The sequence below is a fragment of the Empidonax traillii genome, unplaced genomic scaffold (assembly GCF_003031625.1).
Source record: "Empidonax traillii isolate 1590-97213 ecotype Southwest subspecies unplaced genomic scaffold, ASM303162v1 scaffold172:size1107868, whole genome shotgun sequence".
Taxonomy (NCBI): domain Eukaryota; kingdom Metazoa; phylum Chordata; class Aves; order Passeriformes; family Tyrannidae; genus Empidonax; species Empidonax traillii.
In genome coordinates, this window is record NW_020955365.1 from 1 (window position 1) to 21566 (window position 21566).

At 36.9% G+C, this 21566-nt stretch overlaps 1 protein-coding gene across 1 annotated transcript in view; it reads right to left on the bottom strand.

Moving 5' to 3' along the window:
* Positions 1-6095: 6095 nt before the first annotated feature.
* The window catches only part of LOC114058422 (ankyrin repeat and sterile alpha motif domain-containing protein 1B-like), a 105659-nt gene continuing 90188 nt past the window's right edge, over positions 6096-21566 (bottom strand). The window contains exons 9-10 of the mRNA XM_027885770.1: positions 6827-6967; positions 6096-6101 (exon numbers count right to left, since the gene is read on the bottom strand). Coding sequence (XP_027741571.1) covers positions 6096-6101; positions 6827-6967 — 147 coding nt within the window. The remainder of the gene's footprint in view (positions 6102-6826; positions 6968-21566) is intronic.

A 21566-nucleotide genomic window follows, 5' to 3' on the forward strand; every position in this document is an offset into this window, starting at 1 on the left:
TTTACAGAGAGGGTAATCAAGCATTGGAACAGCCTACCCAGAGAGGTGGTGGATTCACCATCCCTGGAGGTTTTTAAGCAGAGATTGGATGTGGCCCTTAGTGCCATGATATAGTAATTGGAGTTGGATCAGGGGTTGGACTTGATGATCTTGGAGGTCTTTTCCAACCCAATCTATTCTATGATTCTATGATTCTATTTTGCATTTAAATATAACGAGATTAAAGAAGTTATGGTTCTGTCTTCCCCATAACAAAGGAGTGAGAAACAGAAGCAGACTGACATGCACAGCACTCTCCATCATTTATGCCCTACTGTTACCAGAATTGGTCCTGTACTTTGGTAATACATAGCTAGACCGTTACAAGACATGCAAACTTTTTTTTCCCCAAACCTGTCTGCTCTTACATTATGCTACATTGGGATCCGTTGGAATACTCTGTCTGTACAAATGTCAGCCAAGATACGCAGCTAAATGCAGATGCAATACATTCACACGTATGGAGATCGTGTATATGAAGTGCATGCAAAGCAATCTAGTACATCAGTGAGTGCTCCTTCTTGGTGCTACTCTTTTTTGCTGCAATAACAGGTCAAGTAAGAATCATATTTCAACTCAGCTTCCAGTTTATGTGTTTTATTGCTTTTATCAGTATCTGTCACAGTGCTGAGTGCAGCAATAGTTCTTACTGTCCCTGAACAGCCTCATCTGGTGCCCTTACCCACAATGTGCACATGGGCCCAAGCAGTCTCATTTTCCCTCAGTTCCTGCCTGAGACTAGGTGCAGGAGTGCTCATCTCTAACTGTGCCTGTGCTGTTCCAGGGAACCCAGTCATCTAGACCCTGACTTGCTGACTGGCTTCCCAGCCTGCCTCATCACCATAGACATCCTGGTGATCTACTCCCAGTTCCTGATTAACCTTACCAGTCCTGATCCCAACCCCAATATGTGGACTGACTTTTTGGCTTGACATCGGAACTGCCTGAGCATCACAAACTTGCTTATGTACTGCACTCAGGGTGGCCCCCAGCTGCTCCCTCCCCAAGTCTGCCCTCCTCCTTCACGTGAGCAGTGGGACAAGCCCCGGATGGCGAGGAACTGTGCTGCCACCCTAGGTAGCCTCTGTTGGTCCTGACACTCTCACTCCCAAGGAGTTGCCAGCCCTGACAATATCCACTTACTAAACCTTTTTTCCTTTGAATAAAGTAGCAAATGTGAAACTCCGAAGTTTTGATTCTGTCTTGTCTTTTGACCTCTGCACACTGAATGGTCCTCTATCAAGGGGCAGAACTTGATGTAGCTCATCTATACAAATACAAGAATATAAAGGCTTTGCTTGTGCTAGGACAGTTTAGCACCACCTTCTTTACCTGAGCATTTCTCAAAGCTCTCTTTATGAATTTTTTTCAATGTTAATTTGCATTAAAGCAAGGCAGACCAAAATTCCATTGAACCTTTGTGAACTATCTAGACAGAAATATGCTATCTACATAGAAGCATGCTGTCTTCCTTAGGAATTTGTGATCTTTCTGTGCCTAGAAAATACATCATACCCCTACTGAATGAAGCTTTTTGCAGAACACAGTGGAAACTGACAGCCAGGTTTTGGTTGGTTGCCATGTTTTCTATTTTTAATCTAGGTTGTTAAATCCCAGAGGGTCATAATCAATGGCACAGCGTGGGATTGGAGGCCTGTCACTACTGGTGTCCCCCAGATTCAAAACTGAGTTAAGCATTTTTAACTTATCCATCAATGACCCTTTAGGGTTGATGCCTCCTCAGCAAGTTTGCTGACAACACAAAGCCAGGAGAAGTGGTTGATGCCCCAGCATGCTGTGCAGCCTTCAGAAGGGCCTCAACAGGTTGGAGAGATGAGCAGAGAAGAATTGTCTGAAGTTCAGCAAAGGCAAATGCAGGTCCTGCACTTGGGGAGGAACCACCCCATGCACCAGCACAGGCTGGGGACTGACCTGCTGGAAAGCAGCTCTGCAGAGAAGGACCTGAAGGTTCTGGTGGACAAGCTGTCCATTAGCCAGCAGTGTCCCCTTGTGGTCAAAAAATGCCAATGGTATCCTGGCCCGCATTAGGAAGAGCATTGCTAACAGGTAAAGGGGAGATGATCCTGCCCCACTAAGAAGCCTGCTCTGCATTTGGAGCACTGTGTCTAGTTCTTGCCTCCTCAGTACAAGAGAGACATGGAGCTCTTGGAGTGGGTCCAGCAGAGGGCAACAAAGATTATTAAGGGACTGGGAGCATCTCTCTTACGGGGAAAGGCTGAGAGAATTGGGCTTGTTCAGTGTCAAGAATAAATTACTGAGAGGGGACCTCATCAGTGTCTATAACTATTGAAGGGAGAGTATCAGGAGGATGGGGCCAGGTTCTCCTCAGTGGTGCCAAGCAATAGGACAAGAGGCAATGGGCAGAAAATAACGCACAGGAAATTCAACCTGAATGTGAGAAAGAACTTTACTGTGCAGGTGACCAAGCACTGGAACAGACCGTCCAGGAGGTTGTGGAGTCTCCCTCACTGGTGATACTCAAGAACCGCCTGGATGCAATCCTGTGCCATGTGCTTTAGGATGACCCTGCTTGAGCAAGGAGGTTGAACCAGATCCATTGTGGTCCCTCCCATCCTTACCCGTTCTGTGAAGCACCTCTCTTGCACTAAATACAGAACTTAAGAGTACACACAGGAGATATGATAAAATTTTGTTTCAGAAATTCACATCCACAGACCCTATATTATAGGTTTTTCTGAACAGAGGATCATTTTCAACCACTTTACTGTGCCAAAAAAAGTTTGATACAAGTAGAAAAAGCAGTACCCAAAGACGACCATAAGTGTAGTCTTCAGTTTATGGCACTCCACATAAACTGTTATAAAGATATACAAACACAGAACAGGGACCAGAATTCTAACTCAAGTTTATCAAAATTATAACCTTATTCAACCTAAATTTGCTCTTCTTGCCATTGTGAGGACAGAAACTTTAGTCTATCAGCTGACTAACCAAAGCTACTTTATCAACCCAATTATCTGCACAACTCTATCATGGCAGCCTGTGTTTCCTTGGACATCCTAATAACTATATACCCATGCACATATTAAGCTGCTTAGGTTATGTCTACCTCTAAACTTTCCTATTCTATATTTCACTGAATTACCAGTTTCTTGACTAAACTGTCCTCATCTGAAATGGTAAACAGTGATGACACTGTAATGCTTCCAGCTTTTTTCATCATTAGTAGCCATTGCTTAAAAACTTCTTTTAAGGATCATATCCCCATTTTCTTTCCCATACTTATCTACAGTATAGTGAAATCTCTCCAGCTAAAATACTTTGCCACATAACTCCTATTTTTGTGGTTACCCTGAAAGAAAACTATATATGAAATATATTCTCTTATTCTACCTCTTGGATAAAAAGGATATTCAAGAGTATTTATGATTGGCAGAAGCGCAACCATTGAAGCATGAAAAATCTTTTAAGTTACTGTAGAAAGATTTTACATGAACTAGAGATCCATGGAAGAGACTCTAGCATTATCATACCATTACAAAAGATTTCTCTCAGTTTAACAGACATATTATTTCAGAGTAAGCTGTTTCCAATGGAGCCTGCAATATTAGAATTCGAGAGTTCTTTAGAAGCACTTTTGAGATTTTACATCTTGGAAAGTTTTTAAAACTGTTTTTACCATGCTGGTACTTAAGATTACTGGAAATTCTGGAATGTGTAGAAGATAATTATTAAGTTATGCAGGTAATCAAAAGGTTTTTCTTTTGTACTGACTGTCAGAAAACAAATAATCTGGAATTTCTTGAGAAAGGCTATTTTTCAGATGTAAAATACTCATCTCTGGAAGCCAACATTTTTCACAAAAATGTGCATCAGTTCTAGCAAGAATGGAATTTCTGCCCAAGACCAAAGATCATCTCCAGAAAAAAGCAACAGCCTCCACATTAACCTCAAATCATAAGCTATAAATGAAATTCAACCCTCTGCTAAAGTAAGAGGATATGTTTAAACTTCAGTCTCCAAAAATCCAGCTGCGTATCCTTGCTCTCTAGATCTTTGTCTCTTTTTTTTTTTTTTTTCTTAGTGGATGGAGCTAGTTGTTTGGTTCGTTTTGATGTAGAACTGGGTACTTTCTAAAACCCTGACATTTTGAAAAGACAGAAAGAGTTTCCATCAAGCTCTTCTAGGACTTCACCAATTGTGAGACTGTAAAAGAGAGCTGCTTGTTTCGAGAATACCTGTATTACTGCTACGTCAGGTTAGAAATGATATCTGCAGAATAACTTATATAGAACTTTCTATAACAGTCCTTGCTAAAATGACACTTCCCAGCACAGTACAGACAGCAATGACATACTGAATGCCAGAAATGCCTCCAGATAAGCTTTTTTCCATGACTACAATGAAGAAACCAAATTTGTCAAGGAGATAACTGCCCTCTTTCTTTGCCATATTGAAAACTCTTAGCTCACTATGTCAAAGATGGACGCTTTCATAATCTCACCTAAAGCCCGCTTGCATTTTATCACTGTGCCTCTCTGTATACAAAGCAAGATTCAATTTTTACGTTTGCTCACCTTTGATGTGCAAACACAATATATTTATATAATGGTGAAATCTATTTTTAAATAAAGGAGAAGCATAAAAAATGAACTTGTCATTTGTGTTCAAGAGTAATTGACAGACATTCCTCCCTATTTTTGGTTCTTAAGGAGAGTATGGGTTTTAAGACACCATGTCAAGTACCCTTATCTCATTGCTTCTTCATGATGAAGTCTGCACTTTCTGGGATATTAGTGCACTGACATGACTATGAGAAACACATTTTTGTACTTTTACCTAAAACATGGTGTCGCACATAACATCAATCCTATTTTTTAGACCAATTCAACGTACTGTTCTTAAGCCAAAAATTGAAGTATATACTTTGTGTTCTCAATCCCTTAGAACAAGATGTTCTCTGCTGCATTCTGAAGTAAATGTGAAAGATCCAACAGATTAGTTAACAGCTTGAAAGACTGCATACAGTGATGGCAACGCTTTATAAACTAAATTCACTGGGTTTTAATTTGGAAATTTTTCACTACCTAACTTCTTTCCTTTCTCTCATAGAAATAAAATCAACTGAAGACCAAACTATCTCTGTCTTCAATTTTTACAGATAGAAACAATCTAGAAAGGCAATCTGCCATATCATGAATGAACATATAATAAATATCTTTTAAAAAATCTTTTTTTTGTGCCCATAACTAAAAATCTAATTAGTTCTGAAGGCAAGGGAGATGAGATATTATAAGGTTGAGTTTAAAATTAAAGTACAATGAATAAAACTAATTCAACTTAGAACTTATATTGTTCTTGAAATTAATCTCTCTTTATATACAGGAAAAAGAAACCAACCAACCAAGCTAGCTTGACTCTATTTTTCAAAGGCATTTCTGTTTCATAACACCTTTTACATATATCTTACATTAAAAACAAACAAGGAGAACAAAAACATTTCTTAAAATTAGGAAGTCACATCCAAATATGTTTTCATCATAAGAAAATTTAGCAATAATTAAAACACAGGTGATACATAGTTAAATAAGAAAAGTTCCATTCAAGAAATATGTGTTGAAAAAAATGCTTTAAAATGAGGAATTAGTAACTGTAGCACTCCTATTGTAAATCAGGATAATTCCAACAGCTCTGTACTTTGCCAAATGTCTAAAATGATGGATAGTATGAAGTAGAAAACAGCTACTGAAAGGGAAAGGAATATAAAAGCTCCTTATAAAAAGACAGGGCAGTGCTCAGTGTTATTCAAGCATATTAGCTGCCATATCCTGTTTCCATTGACTGCAGGGAAAGCTTTAGCATTGACTTCCAACAGGTGCAAGTCCCATGAGACTTAAAGGGAATAAAACGAACAGTCACGGTATGAAAGCAACACTGTATAAAGTGTGGTGAGACAGGATATGTAGTTCCAATCTGGTACACAAGAATCTGACAAAGCTATTTAAATGCAGTGCCAAGTAAGGATGTAACTGAAAAAAACCAGACTGCTAAACAGAAATTTGGCAGGTCTTCATTCAGTACTACCAAAAAAGCGGAGGAAAAATGTTACAGAAAGGAGAGTACTAAATTATAGTGAGGGGAGAGAACAAGGGAGACCCTAGAAGCTGCAATAAGCATCATCCTGTTCCGTAGCGATACAGTATCACTTGTTCAGGACACAGCTGCTGGAAGGCTTTGGTGGGCACTGCAGGCTGGTCTGCTCTGAGAACTGCTGCAACTTAGGCCCAAGTATATTACCCACTTTTACATATTCCCTTCTGTATTATCATGAGCATTTGAAAATGGCTGGGGACTTCTTTTTTAATTTGTCTAATCTTTAAAGAGATGTCTTAGGCAATATTCTTACATCAGTTGAGTTAAGCACAGTGTCCTCAATTCTATAAAGGAAAGAGCTGAGATGTCATTATATTAATTAGAAGCTGAGTACTTTTCCAAAAGGAAACTATACGATATCAAATTTGTTTCCAGATGGAAAAGAAAGCTATCCAACACAGCAACTAGATGTCTAAAATAGTAGTAACAGCAAACAGTCTCAATATTAAACTCATCTGGCTAAGTAGTATGTCAGGATAACCAAACCTCAACATTTAATAGATTTAACCAGATCTTGACATTAAAATGAAAATTGAAGGTAACAATTTTGAAGGGAATCAGGCAAGACTTGACATGACTGCAAGAGTTAAAGAAAAAATTAAGCAGCTCTTTCATAGTTATTAAGTTTTATGATGAGAAGGTAAATATATACCTGTGTAAGCATGGGAAATCCGAGATTCCTGCATCCATTACAAGGTGTCAATGCCTCCCATAAACCTGAAGGACCACAAGTATTTTCACCTGCATCATCATCATCTTCCTCCCTTGGGGATAAACGCATTGAAGAAGGCCTCTGTGCATAAAAAACAAATACATGTGAATTAAATACACTGATATATTGTAAAGAAACCTTTTACTTAATGAAAAGAACTTAAGAATGTCCCATTTATAAATTCCAAAAGATAAACTGCTGTTTTAATACAAGGTTCCTACTTAACTGTTAAAATGCTGTATGAAAATCACACTTTTTAAGGAAGGGGCATATTGAGGTATCTGCAATTATACTTTACAGATGAGTGAACATAATAATATACAGTAAAAGTATGCATTTATTGTCTTTATTATCAAGAAACTGGCAATTTTTACTTCATTTTACTTTAAAATTTGCTGTACTATCATTAAGTTTAGGATATTCCACAGTGAACAAAAAGTAAGGTTTTAAAAAAATAAAATACTATCCCCAAGAAAGAAACGATACAAGCGGAGGGGATCTCATTTCAGTAGTCCTTTATTGTGTTCAAAAAAGTATAGCTGTACTACATTTGCCTGGACGAGTCCAAGGTTTTTGCAGGAAAAAAAAAAAAAGGGCTAAATCAATCAAAATACAGGGGTTTGATTTTTGTTTTGTGTTCATCAACAATAAAGGTGTTAGCTTATTTTGTAGGCAAAAAAACATATTTAAAAATGACCTGTCTTATTTTGCTTCATTGTCTGGAAGGAATGAAAGGTATCAAAAAAAGTCATTCAGACGTGAACATTGTGATTTACATATTGGTCTGAGTGGGGAAATGCTGATTTTTGCTTAAACCAGTCTCCTAATTTTCTATGACAAAACAGTAAAAAGACAGAACAGTTCTCATATATTTATGTTATTTTGCTACACAGGATAGTCCACCCCAACTGAATTACAGTAGTAACTTTTATTAATTTCAGGAGAAGAAGAAGGAAAGTTAACCTATTAATAAAAGATTTTTAAAATCTCATGTAAACAAAAATTATTACAAGTAAAAAAAAAAAAAGTAAATTTTATATCCTAATTCTTTGCCCACATTTATACTGGAGTAGGGAACAGCTGTTCTAGCCTGCTTGACAATTGCTTGAGCAGCACACCTGATGTTCAGATACTAAATGCTGTCTTTACGAATGCTTCTTTCAGAAGTGGCTGGATTTTTGCTCGACCAAAATAACGCTGTTTGAGACAACAGCTGACGACAGCTATTAATCTAGTTGTAATCTCAACTCTAAAACACTGCTGTGAGCCCCATACAAAAATAACTTTCAAAACCCCAACATGTTAAGTGTGGATTACTTTAGGCAACAGAATAAAGAAATGCATGGAGTCTGTTGCAAGGAAGGGAATGGAGAAGTGAAAGAACAGTAGAGGGGAAAGAAGTACAGGAAGAGCAGCAGTTCTCTAGATGAACACAAGCTGATAGAAACTGTTAAGAGAAGCAAAGATACCACACAGACAGGCACTGACTTAAATTGTGTGACATCTGAGGATCATTTAACTTTTGACTCCTGCTGTAACTTCTTAATGCAGATGTGGTTGGTACACCATTAATTTAAGCAGAGAAAATACTTCTAAATTCTATGTCAGCTCGCTCACCAAAGATGAGAAACACAATGTATCCACTATCACCACTAGTCTGATTCCCCTTGGTTAGAAAATGGTTGTTCCCTTGTTGCAGATTTCACTAATCTAGCCATATCTTCTAAAGTTAGGTGGATTTATTTACTTTTTATTTTAAAAGTCAATTTTGAAACATTCTTAGCACGATATTTCATTAGGTTATTTTGACACTCAAGTAGTACCACAGAATGTGTTGCCATAGCAACCAATATTCTCACACTGATTATTAAAAGGATTGGGTTAATTTTGCAGAGTGTGGGTTGTGAAAGACTATTATTCCTATGTATTTGCATAGACAAAGGAAGCAGACTACAAGTCTTTGTTCTCTATTTATGATGCCATCTTTCATGGTGGCTGCTTTACGTTTATATTTTAAATCTCAGAATTGCTGTACCAGAGAATAAAGTGCTTCTTGCCCCCTGGAGTAAAAAGCAAAGAACTGCAGCAGTGCTCGGCTCAGGAAAGCAGGTAACACACATTAGCTGTGACCTTACAAGCCAATAAAAGTGAATGAAGACAAAAGTCACAGAAAAATGTCAGTGTATCTTCTAAAGGAAAAAAAAAAAAAAACCACTGATATTATGGGTATTATCTCATAATGTCACTGAGAATTTTTCAACATAACTAAAAGAAGATGAATAATGAAATTCAACACATTTGAATCACTGAAGGGAGAACATACTAGTACTTAGCCATTTCAGGAACAGAGTGAAAAAACCCATACCAAATAATTACTGAATGATACGGGAAAAATACACAAGCAGAATGAGAGTTCTAAGAGTTCTACTATTTCCATTAGATGCATTTTATATAAATAGCCTAAGATAGACTGAGAATCACGGGAATTTAATGTCAATATGAAAGAGAAGTGGGAAATATTATATACTCTGATCTCCTGATCACTCAAAAAAAGATCAGTCAGTGTCAGAGTTCATTACACACACTATTGGAATAAACTAACTGGTACTTCCATGCAACTAGACAATCCAGGAATGAACATGATACAGGCTTATTTACTGATCACTGCAGAGTAGGGTTAGTTCTTCTTATACTGAATGGCTATTTTCATCTTGCTCAGATTTCTGCTACTGATAAAGCACTGAAAAGGGCCTCTTCGGGAAAACCTATGTGAAGGGTCAAGAAACAGTTATTGCTATCATTTTCTCACCCATCCCCACTACAAGAAGCCCTGTTCTTCCTAGACTACAGGCACAAAGAGATATGTTGGAGTTACTGCAGGGAAAGAAAGCTGCATTTGCAAAGAGCGGGAAAGAGCTCCATGAGAGAAACAGGAGTCACAAGTCCCCCAAATTTCATAGACCAGGCTTGCACACCCTGGGGAGAGGAATACAGTAGGAGGAGAAAAAAGAGATACAGAAACATCTACAAGCAACTCATAGACTTCAGACTGCCACACAAACCCATAAAACTCCAAAACCCAGACCACCCTGTTTTCTGTTATCCTCTCACAGCCTTCATTCCTTTCCCAGAACTCCCTAATTTTTCTGTTCTGTTGCATAATTTAATTTTGCCTCCTTAGAGATCCTTTGAACACGAAAATCTAATTCTGTGTGTGCTGCTGGGAAGTCTTGAAATAGCCCTGAAGGGAGAGTTTTAGTGAAACCAAAGTTATTTACGCCCACTACTCAGAAAATAAATAAATAAATAGAGAGGAAGATATTTCTGTCAACTAAAGAAAAACAGACACAATTGAGAACCTTTTATTTATACCTGTTTTGAGGGGGGGAAAAAAGCAAAAGCTAATGTAGTTAGAAAATGCCCCCTAAATCACAGTTGCTCAGTTAATTGAATTAGACATTATGAAATGGCAAAGTCAATATAAACTGCAATACTAACCTTCCAAAAGGCCACTTCTGCCTAAGTTAGAAGAGACATGAGCATAAGCATCATATATCCTCAAACAAAACAGACAGAAAACCCTACACAATATTAGATATGATACGCAAAAGGAAAAATTATTAGAGAAACTGCAAGATATTAATAGGGAATAAAAGATTTTGTAAAAGTTTTAGTTCTTACTCAAACACTGAATTAAGTAATAAACATTCCTTATAGCAGTAAGAGGCTAACAAAGTAATTTCTCTATGTATACAAAAGAGAGAATAATAATAATGATACAGTAGTGAAAGAGCAGAAAGATGTAGTGTAAGGACATTGGACCACTACAATTAATGGCAAATTTTCTTCAGACTCTACTGGGTCTGACACATCACTTCTAATTTTCATACCTAACAAGCATTTAGATTAATTTGAAAATTTAGGTATGGAAGCCTTCCTCTTCATGTCCCCATCTACATAAAAGGCGAAATTCGCCCAGCAGGATATTTTAGACTGAACGACTCTTTATTCTATAGAGAGGCTATTTATTCTCTCAGAATATGTATGTACATCAGACTGGCTATCACTATAACTTGACATCTCTCTCCTGATCTAAGAAAGTAAGCCAATATTTATCAACAGACAGAGTGATGAATAGAAACAGAAAAAGCAGAAGAAGTCTGTTTCACTCTTAAAAGTCAACACGAAGAGAAGGAGAGAGCAACTTTAATCTTAATCATTGCTTACAGCTACCAAGCTCACAGCTCAAGCAGCTGTACACCATGTATAAAACATACATAAAGTTCTGGTCTTCCTTTTTTACAGATGTCAACTATTTCTTGTCTACGATGTGACCTTACTATCTAGAAAAGTTTTCTCCAGGAATAAAATAAAACCCCTCCTCTTTCCTCTCAGTCCCTGTTTTTCTCAGCTTTTAATGAAAACTGGTCTGCTTTCTGCCTTTTTTGTAAGCAACCACTCCTAGGCAAAATGTGACTCCATTCCCTCATTTCAGGATACAGAGGAGACTTTCTTGTGTCCAGTGAAACTTAAAACCAAACATCAAAACCTTTACCTCTTATATCTCCATTTTTTTTATATTATCATCCATTTGTAGAAGTATTGCACATAACCTTTCAGACAGTATCCACTAGAGCAAGATAGCATCAGCAAACTACTGAAGGTACAAAATAATACGACATTTATCATTTGCTATTTCATCACAGTTCTGGACACTAACACTAACTTGCCATTTATCTTATAGCACACCACATATTAAGAAAACAAGATTTTGAAACGGAGCAGCAAAGACAAAACCAGAATCCTTCCACTTATAGAAGACAAAAGGCAACCAGACACTTGATAAGCCAAATGCTAGCACTCAGTCTGCAACAATGAGGTCAGTAGGTTTCTTCTGAAGAAATAATTTCTCAGACATAGGGCAATGCAAGTATTTTCTGTAATCCTAACACAGGTGTGCCTCTACTCCTTCTTTGCCTGGTCCAAAGAACACATACCTATGTTGTGAAACAAAAGTAAAAAATTAAATTTCTGTTGTCTAGTATTCTGTTTTGACATTATACTAAGAACTAATAGAGTGGAAAACCACTCCTGAATGTCTTCTATAGATTAGAATGAACAGGTTCATCTCTGCAGCAGCTGTTCCTAGCAGCTGTGGCAGCAAAGCCAGGGACAGCAGAGCCGGGACAGTGTTCTGTGCTCTCAGTGCTCCCCCTGCTGCTGCCCAGGCTGCTCCCAGGGGAAAATGCCTCAGGTATACAGAAGAGAAAAAAAAAAAAAAAAAAAAAAAAACCAACAACAACAAACAAACCATCATTTGGGCATGTAGTACTATTTTTCCACAGCAGGATCTCTGCATTAAGCAGAAGTGCCCTTCTGAAATTCAGTAAGGATCCTGACAAGGAGGAGCCTCATTTGTGAGATACATCCCGTATCTCACAGATGAACAACACTGAAATGTTTTGGTGGCCTGGACACACCTTTTCCACATCCCCTAAGCCTTCTCCCTGCTTAGCGTTTTTCTGTTTCCCATTCTCATTATCTTGTCCTTCATGTTACACTGCTCATCTGCTGCCATTCTTCCACAAACATCTTCTTAGTTTACATCTGGTTCGAGTTGGACTGTACCTCCTATTTTCTGTAAGGGAATATCAAGTACAAGGCTAGTCTTGTACTTAAAGCAGTTGAATGTTGGAGATGTGTACTCTCTACCTGCCCCTGCCATAATCTCTGAGGGATGCTGGGCATGTCATTTAAAACTTCTCCAAGATGGTATCTACATTTCAGTTCCGTATCTGCTGGCTACACTGAAATGATGAAGATAAGTTTGCAGAAGTGTCAGACTACAACAGGAACCACCTTAAGAGATTCTGTGACCATTTTCAGTCATATATGAGCCTAAGTGCTCTGAAAGTCCAAGCTCTAGCAGTCCCAGCCATGCTTAATCTGATCGCAAAATCTTGATCTCTACACCACTGCACATCAGCCCAGATGCATGTGACAGTATTTCCTGACTTAGGCTCCAAAAAAAAACCCAACTCATCTGAAGAAGTCACACATTTTGAACTCAAGAACAATGACACCTGATTCTGGGAAGAAATCCCTGTAACGTGAAGTCAGTAGAGTCAAGGTAATTGACTATATGTAAAACGTATTAACTGTAGGAAAACATGATTAATTCACATATGTGATGAAAACTACACAAACGTGTAGCTGCTGCCCCTCAGTGGGCAAGTGCAATCGACACCTATCATGATGATCACCTAAGAAATTAATCACTCTGTCTCCAGTGAGGGATCTGACAGTATACAGGAAATACATCCTGCATCAGATGGCAAGTACAATGCATACCCAATAAAGTCACAATTTTAAGTAAAAATTAGATTTTAAAATATATCATTTCAATACATCTGAACGTGTATTGAAAGCAGGGCAATGTATTCCATTTTTTTAATTCATTCCTGCATGTAACATAAATAATGACAATAATCTTCGCACTACTCTCATAGAAAGATGCAAACATACATAAAACAAAATTTTACAATTTAAAAACCTAACAGGATATAAATTAATCAGAAAATAACAGGCATAAACTGGAAAAGATACCTTTTCTTCCATTGATAAAGGAATTTTATTTTTCAAGTCTAAGATAGCTTTTGATTTGCTAAATAACCATATAAAAAAAAAAAAAGACCCACCAATGGATATTCACTTACTAATAAAAGGTTAATTTTCACTAATTAATTTTTCACTAAACATAAAAGCTTTTGAATGGAGTGTCGTGATCTTCATAAGAAGAGTATTTCATCTATACATAAAAGCCACTACCAGGACTCTCCTATTTAACGATCTAATACTTTGAGAGTATACTCAAAGTGCAAAACAAAAGACACTTCAATGTATTTCAGTAATGATCTTTACTCTTTTCTAACTCCTGTTCAATTTTGTCACGTAGGTGAAGATTTTCAAATGACAGAAAATTCAAAGATTCAATAAATTGAAAAATTGCAGAGAATGGATGACTAAGTGCTTTTAGTAATTATAATCTAACGATAGTATTTTTTAAGAATTATAAAGTAGTTGGAGCCTATAGAATTTTCTAAAGTATCTTAGGAAGAAATTCTGTGGAGTTTTTTCAGTGTGAAATTAAGAGCATGAAGTATTAGCTGCTTGAAGCTACAATATGCAGTCCTGAATCGAAAAAGCACTTAGAGCATCATTCAAACTAGTCTGAACTGTTTCAAAGTGAGCATTTGTTACAAGGTATTTATTTACTCTATGATTTTACACTACTTCTCTTTAATGTATGGAAATACAGGTACTTCCATAACTTACTCCATTCTAGTATCTGTATTTGGAACAGGATTGAACTGCCAGATTAATTTCTCTTGCTTAATATCTGGTAAAATGAAGTGAACTTGTGTTTTAAACATTTGTCTAACTTTGAGCATGTACCTAACACTAATAAATCAGACTATTGCATATTTAGTATCAATTTTAAATGATTCATACCAAAGCACTGCAAGTGCTTTACTGTACTAAGATAAAGAACCTAAAATATGAAGCATAAAGCTTCAAGACTATTCTACCCAGCTCATCTAGATTGCAAAGACACTCTGTGGTATAGAAATGTGTTTCTAGGGATGCCTTTCCATCCCACAGGCATAGTAGATTAGTAGATTTGACCTACGCTGGTATGTAGGAAGAATATACACAAACACAGGTGATGCAAAAAGGCAGGAATTTTTAAACTTTTTTTTTTTTTTTTTTTAAAGCTTGAAGTTTAAGCACATAAATAGTTCCAATTAAGTTAATGGGATTTCTCATGTTAATGATAGGCTTATGCGTCTCCCTGAAACAATATTCACATGACTCATTCCAAAATGTGACTCACTGAAAAACTCACGTACCAGTTGAAAAAGAAGAAACTGATAATGAAAGGCATGGGAGTCTACAGAAAAGCAAAATCAAGTGTTAATAATTTCAGAAATATTAAACAGAATTAAAAGCTTCAGCATATTTGCTTTTGCATGAAGGAAAAAAGTATAATTTAAAGTAATGACCAGTATTTTTGGCTTTAAATGTCTCAGAAAGAAAATACTGCTTGGAGAATAACTACAGAGGTATCTCTGCATTTAACAGCCCTATGCTATCTGAATGTTATCATATAACATTTGAAAAACTCAGCGCAATGTAACTGCTACACAAATCAGCTGTTAAACATGTATTTTTCCTTTTTTAAAGTTGTGAAAGAGAGGGTGGATAAGTAGGTGGTGGTATGATGAAACCTATAGATATTATACTATTTGTCATGAAATAGAGCAGAAGGAAGAGAAATTAAAGCAGGGGGAAAATCAGGTGGTAAGTGAGTAGGCAGAAGTCACCACTTTATAACATTTCCAGTGCACAGTTTTTCATTTAGCATTCTTATTCTCAGTAAAAGCATGTTACTGAAAATGCAGTTATTATTCCATTAAGTTGCTGTTGGCTTATATCATACCTGAACAGACAAATCCAGTCTAAAGAAGAACTATATACAGCACTGAGTGAGTCATCTGAAGATGAATGCTGGTTGAGAGTGGATAATCAAAAGGGCTTTGAAGAACATTTGTCATAGAACCTTTACAGATCCATCAGGAACAAATTACTAGTGGTTTGCCGTATTGTCATCCAAGTGCTAAACATAATATAAACACAGCACAGAGTTTCAAGCTGACACTTGAAATCTCTTGACAGGCTACAGAAGTTGAAGGTCTAACTGGAAAAGATCAGTCAAAGGGTAATCTACCTTTTTTCTCAGTAGCACAAGCAACAGCTCAGCCTCCTCGAAAGGTATTAAAAAAGGATCACGCAGATCACACATGCACACTCCCTGTAAGAGATGCAGAATAATATCAACTGGACAACAGCTCTTGATGCAGCCTGATTCACATGGCAGGTGGAAGCGGCATTCAAAATCATCTTCACTAGGAAGGCAATGGTTTTGGTATATCTGGTAGGGAAATCTGCCAGTGTGAAACTCACAAATTGCAAGCTGCTGCTTTTTCCTGTCTTATATAATTAAACCAGTGACGTCACTGCAGTCATCTCAATAACTGGTACTACCAGAAGATTTAGAACAGTAGCTGTTTTTCCTGTGCTACCTCATCTGTATTGTTCTTTTTGCCTGTGGTAGATTCAAAATCGCATGTACAGATCAACCGCAACACAAGCACAGCTTTACATTGTTTTCCAGACACACTTGTAAGTAGCTGAAGAGCTAATATTTAAATTCTTACTTCAGCCAGTCATCATATAGTGTCTTAAAGGTCCTGTAAAATACAGATAAACAAGTCAGTCAGTAACATGCTTTCGTCTATCACTCCCTATATATATATAACTGAAGTATCAATAAGTGATCATGATCTGTTAAAATTATTGAGATCCCTTAAAGGAAATACCATTTTGGACAGAGATAAGGCTAAGGTAGTAAATATTCCAATACCCATAAGCAAGTACCGATTAATAACTAAAAGAAAGACCAGGATAGCAACAAAAAAAATTATGTTTTAATATGATTTTTGTCTAAGTTTGACAGGCAGTGCTGAGGCTGCTTCTTTGCAGGCTGTGAAGAGTCCATATTTCAGAGATATTGGGCAGAGCACCAATATCAGCAGAAATAATCGCAGTATTATTAATGGAAACTGGTTAATCTCAAATAACTACCGAAGCAAATAAAATTGAAGAGCCTCTTCTGAGATTTTCCCTCATGGCACTAAACTGAAATTTCTATTTCAGTTTAGGGAGGAGAGATGCCAAGAGAAGAGAAATGAAAATAGATTATCAAAAATTGCGTAACTCATTCAACTCTCACATTTCTCTGGAAAAGAAACTGGTGTAACAACCTATGCCTACATGGTTAAGCAAATCTGGTTTCTGATTCTCAACTCGATTTAAAAACTTATAATATTGAACTCAGCAAAGGATTTCATACAGTGAAGTTACGTAAAAGCTAAGGGGTGCATTTCCAGCACACTGTTGATATCCAAGGGCAAACTCTTCTATATTAGGCAGTTGCCCTTAACTCTGAATTACTCATGTATTTTATAGAGGTATAGGAATCTGTTTTGATATATTTTGCTGCTATTCATTTTCTACTTGCTGAGCTTATTCATGGGGACTGAAAAAAAATCTGTCAACAGGATACAGTGAAACTGTATGTCATGAGTGGTCAACTACATCAAGACAAAGATAAAAATACTGAATCTTTCATATATGCCAATTATAAAATGGATCTCTTTGTTGCCATTAGGATAGAATGAAAATGAAATTAAGCAACGAGTCCAAACTAGTTACCCAGTGTTCTAATCTCAGCTACTAAACAATTTTTAAAACAAGTGTTATTTTGTATTAGCTTATGGGTGGTCATTTTTCCCTGTGAAATATGGCACAATACTTACCATTAGCATTACTTACATTATTAGACTTACTAATAGGCAAAGAAGGGAAACTGAGACTGCTGCTGCTAAAAGAGTACCTACTTATTCAACTTCAGAATAATCATAGAATGAAATACACTGAAACCATACATTTATCTCCACCCCTTATTGAATCTTGTAGAGGTTCATATCTCCTGTTTATACTATTGCGATCAAATGATGTTGTTCCCCTCACTGCAGAAAACAACTGAGAGATGCACCCATATGGTTTTTACTCCTCTCATGTATTTCCTGTCAGATGGCGATCATCAGGCTTTACTATCAGTTCCAAGCTTAATGACTATTCTTACACTAATGGAGTAGATGTGAAATCAGTGTTGACTTGAGGTACACCCAAAATATTTGGATTTTTTTCCCTCTACTGTTTGTAACTGATATGTAGGTAGAACACTCATTTACTCTAAGCTCACTATGCAAAACACAATCAAACCTGCACTGGTACCTGCTGACAACAGTGATAGAAATTTTTACAAGATTTGTAGAACCCTCTCTCTTGAACATGGAGAAATATAAAAAATGAAACAGTTCTAGAATTATGTATTCATTGGTTAGATTTCAGGATAGAAAAGAGTAAACTTTCAAGCATTCTTTCTCCTTCTTTCTTCATTAACTCAGTTATCTTTTCCTTCAGGTAAATATCCACATATGACTGTAAAAAACAAATCTCCCACATATTCAAGCTCAATCTTCTTACAATCTATCAAAATAAATTTTGCAAGAGAGCAAAAAAACATTTTCAGAAATTAAAACCTAACAATACATAAACACTGGTGAATTCCTTCATATTCCTTCTAGACCTCATACATTGTTACATACTCTATTGTTCAAATGTGATAAACCAAAAAGATTAGTGAAGACCACAAACAATTCTCAATTCTTAATGTTAACAGTCCCAATCTATCAGAGGGGCATTTGGATCTAGATTAAGTTGCCTCTGCACTGAGGTCCAGTGTCTAAATTTGGGCACCCTGCCTAGCTTCTAACTGCCACTCCAGAACACTGTGACTTTCCAAGTCCTTTGTCACATCCGCCAGCCCCATGTAGATGTCTCAGCTGCTGACCAGACAGAAGAGCACTAGATGCCTGTGTTTATGCAACTATATGAGGGCAACTACTAATGATTCAGCTGGAGCACAGGCATCCAGCATCATTTGAGAAACTACAGGGTAGCTGTTGGCCCTTAATCACACACTGAAGCTACGACTAAGCCTATGTTAGCCCCACGTAGCAAGACATCTCGTGAATCCACAGTGATACAACATACTTCATGTTAAGGTAGCTGGATCCCACCTTTGGAGTATCAGAACCCCTCATCAAATAGGCAGAAAATGTATTTTGAGAAAACCAAGCAAGATGAGGACGAAAAGAACTTTATTTTCTCTTGTGAGGGAGAAGTTGAAAACCTTATTCTGACTGGAGCACTAGCAAACAGTTTCAGGAGAGGAGAAACCCAAAGGAGATGCAGAGCAGGAGTCCATGATGAATTTTTTTGGCAGACCTCTAGGAAGGGTCAAGGTTTGAAGGAAGCACCTCTGGTGACTGATAACTTAGTAACAGAAAAACTCATCAATCTTTCCGATGATTTGGTTTTCTAATATGACAACAAGAGTTGAGTGGAAATCTCATTATATTATCTCCTCATTCTGTTCTCCAGAAGTGACTGAAACTCTCTCGGAAGATCTCAAATGAAGTTGGAGACTGCAGTTTAAAAATGGGCATCGTGCTGTACACTACTGCATACTCCCAGGAGGATGAGCACTGAGGGAAGAGACAGGTGTTCTGCCATGCATGCCTGGCAACAGTGTCCACAATGTCACAGGCAGCTTCAGGGATGTTAAGAACAAAATAATGAAACAATATGGATGAAAAAGAAGGTTCTCTAAATCACTGAATATCACACACAAAAAAGAGATTTAATTAAAGCACATATACTTCAATATTGGGAAGTTGATTTTAGGATCAGTTCTGAGAGAGTCCTCAGATCTTGGCTAATCCTACTGAGATTAGTAGATTTCTTTGGTATTCCTCTAAGTATAACGAAACAGAGATTAGTCTTCAAATTACATATGTCCTCAGTATTGAACTAAAAATGTCCTTGCGAAGAAAAAAAAAAAACCCACCAACTACTGTAGTCAATATAATAAAACATAACCCTCCAACAGAATTTTTAATTAGACAAAATATTACTCATCATTTCCAGAGCACCCCAAATTTACACACAGCTTTATAACCATAAAGACAAACAAGCTCTTTGATCTGAAAAGCTTATATTTTAATTACTTTGTATGGAAAAAATTCTACACCCATATCCAAGATCCTGATGTAAAAGATTTAGCTGAGATGAAAGTTCACAACAGGGCACGTAAAAGTGGTTGGCAGCATGGCAAGATTTACATACAAAATGAACTTGCAAACGCTAAGATTACTTAGGAAAAAGCAAGCTTCAAGAAAGAACAAACCTGAAGTATTACAAGTTATGGATGGGTGTGCAAAAGTATTTTTTCTGTTCTACTCTGTCAGATTTTACTATATAAGAATAAATGGAAGCACGTCATCAGCAAATAAAAGAAAATGCCTGTAATACAGCACATGTTCTGCAAAACCTAGCAATACAGGGTCATGGTGGTAAACAATGTGACAGAGCGGAGCAAAAGGATTAGATTCATTTAGGATTCACCAGTGCAAGCTAAACACATAACAGCATTCAGAGAGATGCATTTGTCTCTAAGCTCTTTTCCTGCAAGTACCTGATAGTCAAGGAATTTGCCACACACAGATAACTGCACAGACTGGTTAAATATTCCAGAAAATCACTATAGTGGAAAAAGGAGTAGGTACTTTTTAATGCAAATTAGATTAACTGGTGGCTTGGCCAGCACCTTCCCCTAGTTATACTTAACTCCACATAGTTTAAACTATACTAAGTGCTGTCATGTTTTGAGGTTTTATATTCTTAGGCAAGTGCTGACTTTCTCACAGGGTAGGTCTCTGCAGCACTCCCGAGCATTGTCTAGCAATCCTTCTACCAGAAATCGCAGCAGCAGGGAGCTGCAGGCTAATTTACTCGGCTGTGAAGCACAATAGCAAGCAAATTATTCTGTGTAGAAGAGCTACTAACAGGACCCGTCTAACAGAAAAATTTTCAAAACACTGTGCTGAAGCATAACATAACCTACAGATACAGAAAATAATCTTTTTTAATAGCTATAGGACACAGGTTAGGAAAGCATACATTAAAAATGTCTGAAGTCCCCTCAGCTAGGTAATCTACCTAAAAGGGGAGATAATCTTGTATCAGGTTAGTATGTTTCCCTCTACCTCTTTGTAGTAACCAGTTCATGTTTAAATAGAATTTAGAAACCATTTTGTAGAGTAACTTTCAGAAAATTTACCATACTATATTCACCAAGTGGACGTTTGGTACTAGATGTCACATTATAAATAGCTAATAAAAAAAAGAACAGTAACACCAGTTCTTCTTAGTGGGAAATACCACTGTGTGTATTAGAAACTGGGACTAACAGATGGCTTTTAGTTGGGTGGTAGCTTCTAAAAACAATTTTTGAAGTTATATAATCTTATCTTCAGAGAGTGGGTAGACCTTTGCAATAAGGGAATCTTAATAAGTAAGGTTTACATATTCTGGGAGAGATGGCCTTCGTACCTTTACTTCCTATAGAAATAAGAGTCAGTATATGCCTGCAAAATTAAGACTCTTTATGGGACTGGGTGCAAAAGATCAACTTAATACAAAATTCTTGCAATACTGAAATTTGACAATACAGAAATTATTAACTCTATTATAAAAAGAGAATTCAGTAAAGCAACAATATTGCAAACACTGTGTCTCAGTATAACTCTCTTCCCTTTTTTTAACAAATCATAAATACCTGCAGAAAACAGTGAAGCTTTATTATTAAATTGAGCAAGTATTACAATATTAAATAATTAAAATTTATCTGCTTCTGTCCATGGAGCCCTAAACAATTAGGCCTGATTATTTTACTATTCTCTAACGAATAAGTAACCAAAATTGTTCTTGAATGTGTTTTTAATGTATCCTCATTAGTAAGCAATTGTATATACTTCTGGCTTGCTCATCATCATCATGTGAAATTTCGTATCACTCTCTCAATAATGCATGTATGCAAGTGTGTGATATTTTTTAAAGGCTAACACGTTGATCCAAGACAGAAATTATT